The following is an 8,751-nucleotide window of genomic DNA, read 5'->3' as shown; positions in this document are numbered from 1 at the left end:
TATGATCATTATAATTATTAATCAGACATTAGAGACTAAATGAAAAACAGGTATAAAATACTATTTGACAGTAACAAAAAAGTTGTTAAAAATAAGTGATTTGTAAAATATCCAAAAAGAAAAATCTGGTTACAGTTCTGTTTCAAATGGGTGTTGAGAGATGTATCCATAGATCTCCTCATGTTGCTCTCAAAGTGCACCAGATTGATGCTTTTAACTTCAATATTTAAAAAAAAAATCTTCCCGGGGGAGCGTGCCCCTGGACCCCCCTAGAGGAGGTTAGGTCCCCCCCACTTAAATCATGTTCACATGGATACTAAATACATTTGCACACATCTTGTGTCCATATCTTTCTGTTTTGGTGGTCATGCCACACCGTGCACATGCATGCATGCATGCGCGAGTCATGGTAAGATATCTGGATTAAGAGGTTGCTTTTTCTTTGCACAGCATGAAAGAAAGGCCAAATGAATTGGCTGTGATGTTAGTTTTTTTAAGCAGAGGTTGAGTTCAATAATTTGTACGGCCCTCGGAGGATGTTGTAAAAATTGAAAGGAAAAAGGTTCCCCACCCCTGCTGTAAATAATAATAAAAACCCTTGATTTATAACTTAACATCTCTGTCTCCTATTGATCTGAGTATATTATAAAGAATAGCCAGTTAATTTAAGCATTATAGCACAGGCCTTTGTCAGATGCTATATTACGTTGTTTTTTTCCTGCTTCGAATAGTTCTCTCTTTTTTCCCCATACCTGTGTTTGCATCACTGAACATACTGATACCGGTTAGTAAAAACCATGAATTAATGCTTTGACAAGTCTGCAGACAGACGGCAGGCGAAATACCTTTTAAAATGTGTGTTGTCTAAATGGAGATCGGCTAAGCTAACATTGTACAGTATGCTCCGACCGTCCACACTCACAACAACGGCCTATACAGACATAAATAAACCAGCGACTGTATTCACCATGACACAGAAAGTCTGTGGTTTGTACTTGTTTAACTTTTGTCTAGTTTCTGAACAGATATGAGGAGCTGTGAGCTCTGAGGGCTAACAGCTAACGGCTGATGTTGTTTTTCTGGGGTGCTCATTGAAGATGACGTCACAGCTCCGCCTACACTGCGTTACTATAGTTACTGCCCCAGCTACTAAACTGTAATGGAAACGCAGCATTAAAGTGAGACGGGCCTAACAAGTCCTAACAAAACAGTACTAAGTCGAGCAAGGCCTGCGGTGGGAATGCGCCATTAGTTTACATTTTTTCCCACAATACAAGTAGAATTTAGTTTTTTTACATGTACATCATGCAATACCAATCCTTATTGTCTCTTACAGCATGTGAGTCCCTCTGACCCTAGCAGATCACACAGCGTGTCACTGTTAATAATGTCGTCTTGGTATGTGGGTGCGTGTTTGTACCCGAACAGATCCCTGGGCCATGCGCTCCTGGTTCAGCGTGCGTCTCCTCTCCCAGCGGTGGATGGAGTCCTGAACCTCTCTGCTGAGCTGCCGTGTTGCTGTCCTCTGCTGGTCAAAAGTCTTAATGTGCTCCAGAGCCCCATAGGTGGTTGTCAGATAATAGGAACCTACACACGCACGCACGCACGCGCACACACACACACACACACACACACACACACACACACACACACACACACACACACACACACACACACACACACACACACACACACACACACACACACACAATCAATAAGGTTGCAAACACAGATACGGGATCAGGGTGTTAGTATTTTCTGGGTACCTTCTCCTAGTGCTAAGGCAGGGTCCATCAGCTCCATCATGTATTCTACATCCAGCTGCAGGTTGGGCAGATTGGATCTAGCCAGGACGTACATCATTACTGGCAGGAAGTCATCAGCGCCATGGGCACGCCCTAAACACAAACACACATATAAATATTTTTGACAAAGTATTCCCCGGGGAGGAAACTCTTTGATTAAAAGTGGGGAGATGTACACAAATGTTCACTAAAAACATGTTTTGTGCCAATGTGTAGTGTTGTTGACATGACAAGAAACTGTGTTGGTAATTACGCTATAATTGGACAATGACTTTTGATGATTATTAAAGATTCTCTAGAGTGAGCTGAGACCACCCTCCCGGAACTGGATTTAACAAACAATTTTCCAATTAGGAATATCTGATCTCATGTAATTGGCCTGTGAGCTCACCTTAGCTTGCCATTGAAAGAGCATTTTTCATGTGTGTAAAGAAGGCTAATGCTAATGCTTGTTATGGGGCCAATAAAACAAAGACGCCTGACAAAGGCTTAAAAACTAGTTTTAGGTATATTGCCATAATCGTACTGCCATGAATGGAGGTTTGGTTTTGATAAAAAAAAAAAATAGAATTGGAGTTCATAGGTTAAATTGTTTTTCTGGGGTTCTGACCTGGACTGCTGACAGCCATGGAGTCATAGATGATCTTGCATGCCTTCAGCATGAGCTCGATCTTTTTCTGGGGTGAATACTCCAGATGCAGGTTGCTCAGTTTGATGCTGATCTTCTCCATAGCAGAGGCCTCAGGGACAGCAGTGGTTACTCCTAAAGCTGTGGTGGTGCTGCCTAGAATGACAGACTGAAACACACACACACACACACACACACACACACACACACACACACACACACACACACACACACACACACACACACACACACACACACACACACACACCATCAGCGTCATCTGCTACTTTTGATATGAACATGTCTCTCATAGCTGTCCGGTCCAGTCTTACCTGGTTCTGTGCCAGCTGTTTCAGGCTGCTGTCATTGATGCGCAGTTTCTCAAGACTCTGGTAAATTTGCTCCCTCAGTGGCTTCAGCACACTCTTACACAAAGCAGCCTCTGCGATGCTCTCTGCACAGGCACACACATGTACAATGCAATCAATAAAACGTACCCTTTTGCAAAATGAACAACATAACGTAAACCGTTCCTTTGAGAATGACTGTAACAAAAACTAAACACTTTGGATTCACAAAATCTGACTCGTATAAGCATTTAAAGGTGAAATGTGTAAAATGTGTCCAGAATTAGAAACTTTAACAATCAAAACATGAACTAAATTGCCAAACAGAATGTGAAAGAGGTTACAGTGTTGATGTTATGTCAAACACGTCTATGTATTGTGATATATCTACTCAAATTAGCATGCTAACGGACTATCCCTGGCCTGTCCTCTCTTGTATTACCACCTGTTCCTCAAGAGACAACAGTAAGTCTCTGTAGCACTTGGCCCTTAGTGTAGAGAATGAAGCTGTAGAGCAGCAGCAAGGGCCATCCCACAATATAGAAAATAGACACCACACTGAGAGTTGATTCCCTGTATCATGTTGGTTTTGCTCTGGCTCTGCCTCTTTGGTTCTGTATCTACAGTATCAGTAGATCTGAGTCTTTTAACTCAACGGGAGATTATGACCAACTCCTCTGCCCCAGAGTCCCCATGATATTGGACTTATTTTCCACTAGCCATTTATCTTCCAAATATTCTCACACGACAATCATATTTTTTAGACAGACATATCAGGCAGAAATGAACTTTGTCTATGTCAGTTTCGCAATTTAACTAGCTCTGAAAACATGGGCCGTTAACATTAGTCAAATTGTGTAAACATTTTAAGCCAATGTCGACTTTGTTGGAACGTTCGTAATGATTAACATGTTTATTAAATCTGTATACATACCTCGTTTTATGTAATGTTAGCCAATTCTAATGTGCTATCTATAGTTGGAGAACATCTTTGCCAAAGCAAGGATGTATAAAGAGTACGGATACATACAAGGAACAGAGACAGACTTTAAATTAAATTGAAATAGTGGCCTAACTGTGATATTACAATGTTAAGTGATTTCATTTGGCCCAAAAAGACTTATTCCCATAGACATACATTGGGAAAATCTGTCTTTTAAAGTTAATCATCTTCTCAGGAAGAACACTTAAATAGAACATATTTAAATTATTAGGACCTAAAAGTTGTAAAATACACCAATAGGCAAATCTTGAGTAATGTGAATAATCCAAGACCGGAACCCTAACCCTTACTTTAGGAATCCAATTGATAAAAAGAAAAAAAAAGTATGAAATAAAAAACAGCGTCATTTGAGTTTACCCAGTTTTTCTTCTGAATACTGGTGTTGTGGCTCCAGCATGGCTTGCAGCTCAGTGCTCTGCAGCAGGTAGCTCTTCAGCTGGGTCATCATCTGTCGGATCTCCTGTAGCAGCTCAGTCGAGGTGGAGTGGTTCGACATGGTCTCCAGGGTGAACGCACGGTGCTCTTTCACCTATATACAAAGTATGAAAGCTATACTTGATTCCATTTTTTAATCCAGATGATATGTGGCGTTGAGGTCTAAATCAAAAGCAGATAAAGATCTCCTGTGTACTCACCAGGTTGCCGAAGTAGCTCAGCGGGTCCCGGGCCAGCTCCACGATGCGCTGCGTGAGGCGCCGGTCGTGGCTGATGAGGCCGGTGAGGACCGTGGACAGGCGGTAGCGGGCTCTGTCCAACATCACAGTGGGGGTTCTCTTCACTGCTACCTTGGGGATGCGACTCTCCGCGGGGCGACTGGAAAGAATGATAAGGTACGTCTTTTAAACAAAAATAGAAACTGTAGAGCATGCCTCTTTGACCAACACATTGTTACCAATTGGCTTCGAGGTCCAGTCTTCAACTGTCTGAGACCTTCTGGGCAGGGAAGTTTCAAATTATAAGCATAGTTTAAAACGTTTTGATGATTTGAACTCTGTACAAAAATCTTGTCTGTGATAATAATCTAAAATCAGCCTTGCACATTCTGATATTAAGCATGCTTAATCGAAGCATAGCTGCCCTTGCTTGTAGTCGAAACTTTTGGTTTATAATGGGGTTCCAGTAATGCTTTTCTATACTTATACTGAAAAACTGTGCTACATTGCTATTAGACACCAGTGACTTTTATTGGTTTTATTTAGAATGAACAAGGACAGATTTAAACTACATTTACTACAAATATTATAGGTCGAGAATTGCTCTTTGTTGGTTCAACTGTTTGCTAGTTAGAAAGTTTTATACCTTTTAACTGCAGGTTTCAAACATGTGTTGAAAAGTATAAGACTTAACATAATTACTTTAATACAATTGTTAAGCTAATGTGCGATGTGAAATACTTTGTAATGCACAAATCAGAAATACATGTTTGATTAATTATTACAAATTAATTAAGAATTATGGAGGCTATATTAGTCACACTTACTGTAAGTGATGTCTGACCAAGCGGTCGAGTTGCATTGTGAGTAACGTAGTTGCCATTTTTTTGTTTGTGGGGTTACAGGTCATGTAAAAAAAGCCCTAGTCAGGATAACATATTTTACTGTGTAGTATTTCCTGACTGTGAGGAAGCTGGTCCTGGTTGCTATCAGAGTATAGGCAAGCCTTATAGGCTCTGATTTTACCATTTCACTTGTCATATCTATTATTCTAAGAATATCTCATTAACAAACTAGCTAGCGACGGTTAAAAAAAAGATAAGTAAATTTGCCCCCAATATTTATGAGAGTGCAAGTCAAGATAAACCAACTGCTGATGCTAATTGCAGGATGGAAACACACTATTAATGAATAATTCATCTTTAGCTGATTTTCTGTGAAATTGATTAACCTTTGCCCTAAAATTGGACAGAAACCTGCCTCACAGTCTGCCTTGGCATTTTTAAAGAGCCAAAATGCATTATGGGTCAGTTAGGTCAATATGCCCATTAAATAAATGTTCTCATACTGAAATTAATTCAAATCCACATACTACGCAGTTTGATGAACTACAAACCTGGTTTTACATCCTATCATATATTTGCACACAGCACTTTTCCTCTGCCACAGATCCAGAACCTACTTCTGGTTCTGCTCCTGTTCCTGGCTCAGCTCTGCTTCTTCCTCTGTGCTGCTGGTGGAGCGGGAGTCGGGGTCTGTTACTAGCACTGCCCCCCCTTGTGGCGAGTACAGCGACACGTCCGGCCTCCGTGCTGGGGATGGAGGGGGCCCTCTCATCCCTGCAGCCTGATTGGCTGATCCTCCCGCAGCAGGGCAGACAGGTGTGTTTTGGGAGGAGGGTTTCCTCCTCGGGGGAGGGACCGGGCGGGTGGGCTTCTTGGTTAACAGCGCACAGAGGGAGCTGGATTTTTGTTTATCATCCTCCATTTTCACCTCCTCTTCCTCCTTCTTCTCATTGTCCTTTTCCACCTCTTCCTCCTGATGCATGCTCTCTTCTTCACCCCCCTCACTGGGCTGACCTGATTTACTTCCCTCTCCTCCTCCCTCTCTCTCAGTTATCTTCGCAGGATTTTGTCCCTTCTCTCTCTCTGTCCCCTCTCCTACCTCTTGGTCGGTGCTTTTCCGGGAGGAGGTGCGACGTAGAGGCGCAGGAGGCAGTGGGGGAGCGGCTCGGCTCTGCGGGGGGACCGGAGGCCTGGACGGAGTGAGTAATGTTGACACTAACTTCCTCTCTTCTCTCTCCCCTGCCCCTCCCTTTCCTTCCTCTTTTCTATCAGTTACAGAAGTGTGAGGCGAGGGGGGAGAGGAGAAGGGGAGGCCCATCCCCGACCCTAAGCCCATGCTGGGGGGTCGGGGCGGGGGACGCTTGTATTTAATGTCCGGACTGGGCACCTTTTTGGACCGCCCTTTGACCTCTGTGCTCATCTTCTGAGGGGCTTCTCCATTCTGCAGTGAGGGGGTGGGGGTATGATTGGCGATGATGTCCAGTTTGGAGATAGAGGAGGTGTTCAGGTCTTTGCTGGGGGAGTCCTCCATAGGGACCGGGTTAACATACATGTAGGGTCTACTCTGGTTCTGATCCAGAACCTGCTCCTGGTTCTCTGCCTGCAGGCTCAGACCGGACGTCCAGAAATCTGCAAAACATGCAGTCAGTGTTAAAGCTGATAAGTAGTCAAGGTTGTGAGGGTTACTTAAAACATGTATACCTGTACAATATACCTAAAGTCCCCCAAAATAAAATGGGTGAAGCAGATTTATCCACTACGCGTGCAAAATCTAGAACACCCAGCCTAAAATTTCAGAGGCAACCTCGTGGACATTTTTAAACGGCAGCTGAAAACATCATTTTTTAAATTTTGGGATTTAATTAGCAACAACGCCATTTAATTGGTCTTTTCATCTTTTTTAATTCCTTTTTTCTATTATTAATTTCCTGTTTTAGAAAATGCTATTGTATTTGTGATTGTGTATTTTTATTATTATGACTATTATTATTATTATTATTATTATTATTATTATTATTATTATTATTATTATTATGACTTACCTGAACAAAATTGTAATCAGTAACCAACTTGATCTAAGTATTGGGGGAGGAGGTTGTGCTAGCCGGAGCCTCGCAGCGGTGTTAGTACGCACTACGCAGGCTAATGTCCCGCAGCTGCCGCCTCTCTGTTGGACTCCGGTACTGCACATTACTGAAGAGACGTTTCTCAACATTCGGGGCTTTTCAGAAAACATCCGGGGCTTGAGCCCAAGTAGCCACCCCCACTGCTACTCATACTACATAACTCACTATAAAGACATCGTGAATGTGTGCCCATGTGATCTATAATATAACGTTATTTTTGTACCAGTAATCAGATTACATCTCTTTTATGTAACTTTAAAGGAATACCATTTTTTGTGTCCTGATTACATAATGTAATATAATCTGTTACTCCCCCAGCCTGTACATAGTATATTAGTACATATAGTATTTATTTAGTACAAAGCAAGGCAATTTAAAATATTCAATATTATATTATATTAACAGATTTATGCTGAATTTAAGGAATTTGAATAGGCACATTTTAAATATAAGCTTATTTAAACTAAATCAACTAAATGCAAAAACAACATTTGACACTATTCATGTTTTTAAGTGTAGGAAGTCAAAACATCCATGTCCCCATTTATTACTCTAATTCTCGGATAGAAAGTGAATAGCATATTTTGAAATGTAGAATCTATATCTAGAAAGGTAACAAAATGATGAGGAAATATGATTTCCTTTGATGCAACTAGGCCAGGGGTCTGCAACCTTTTGGACCAAAAGCGCTATTTTTTCTGGAGCCGCAAAACATATTTGATAGCTTGATAGCTTATAAAGTTGTATATATTGTTACATCATAGACAAAAACTACAGTTTTTTTGCATTTGTTATTTATTACATTATAGAAAACTGTTTACCTCTAATAATAAACAAAGAACTCTTATAAGGAGAATTAAAAAAAAATACACAGGCCTACTTTAAAACAAATCAACACAGCACTTGGGGAGTCCTCTGCACATTTGAAGAAAATGAATATAATTAAAATGGGCCCACTTTGAAATAAATAAAACATATAGCTGCACCCTAAAAAGAGTTAAGTGATAGAATTATGACTGAAGATTGTCAGCTGTCTTCCTCTCCCGTGTTGTTCCTCGATACGTAAAGGCTGCAGCACCGTTGGCCACTTCTCTCCACATATCAAACATACCGGTAAGCCAGCATCGTTTGCTGTGAAAGCATATAACTCTAACCACGCAGAATTAAACCCTCTCTGTTCCTCCGATACTTTTATTTTCTTAGATTTATCCATAGTTCGCTCATCGAGCCGGGGGTCAGGTTATACACCTGTAAGAAAATGCGCTGGTGCGGGACCGTAGCAGGATGTGACGCATATTTTAGTTGACCTAATTAAAACCGTTTTTTCAACCATGCAACAACATA

The 8,751-nt window shown here is 41.3% G+C and overlaps 1 protein-coding gene across 1 annotated transcript in view; it reads right to left on the bottom strand.

The window, feature by feature from the left end:
* The window catches only part of rin3 (Ras and Rab interactor 3), a gene marked incomplete at its 5' end in the record, with an annotated part of 10,499 nt that extends 3,562 nt beyond the window's left edge, over positions 1–6,937 (bottom strand). The window contains 7 exons of the mRNA XM_010773385.1: positions 1,421–1,587; positions 1,767–1,898; positions 2,416–2,602; positions 2,766–2,887; positions 4,141–4,312; positions 4,419–4,596; positions 5,899–6,937. Of these exons, the coding sequence (XP_010771687.1) occupies positions 1,421–1,587; positions 1,767–1,898; positions 2,416–2,602; positions 2,766–2,887; positions 4,141–4,312; positions 4,419–4,596; positions 5,899–6,937 (1,997 nt within the window). The remainder of the gene's footprint in view (positions 1–1,420; positions 1,588–1,766; positions 1,899–2,415; positions 2,603–2,765; positions 2,888–4,140; positions 4,313–4,418; positions 4,597–5,898) is intronic.
* Between the last annotated feature and the right edge of the window lie 1,814 nt (positions 6,938–8,751).

Source organism: Notothenia coriiceps, unplaced genomic scaffold (genome assembly GCF_000735185.1).
Source record: "Notothenia coriiceps isolate Sejong01 unplaced genomic scaffold, NC01 NC01_scaffold00012511, whole genome shotgun sequence".
Lineage (NCBI taxonomy): Eukaryota > Metazoa > Chordata > Actinopteri > Perciformes > Nototheniidae > Notothenia > Notothenia coriiceps.
The sequence above is the reverse complement of the archived record's forward strand: the minus strand, read 5'-3'. Positions and strand labels throughout refer to the sequence as shown.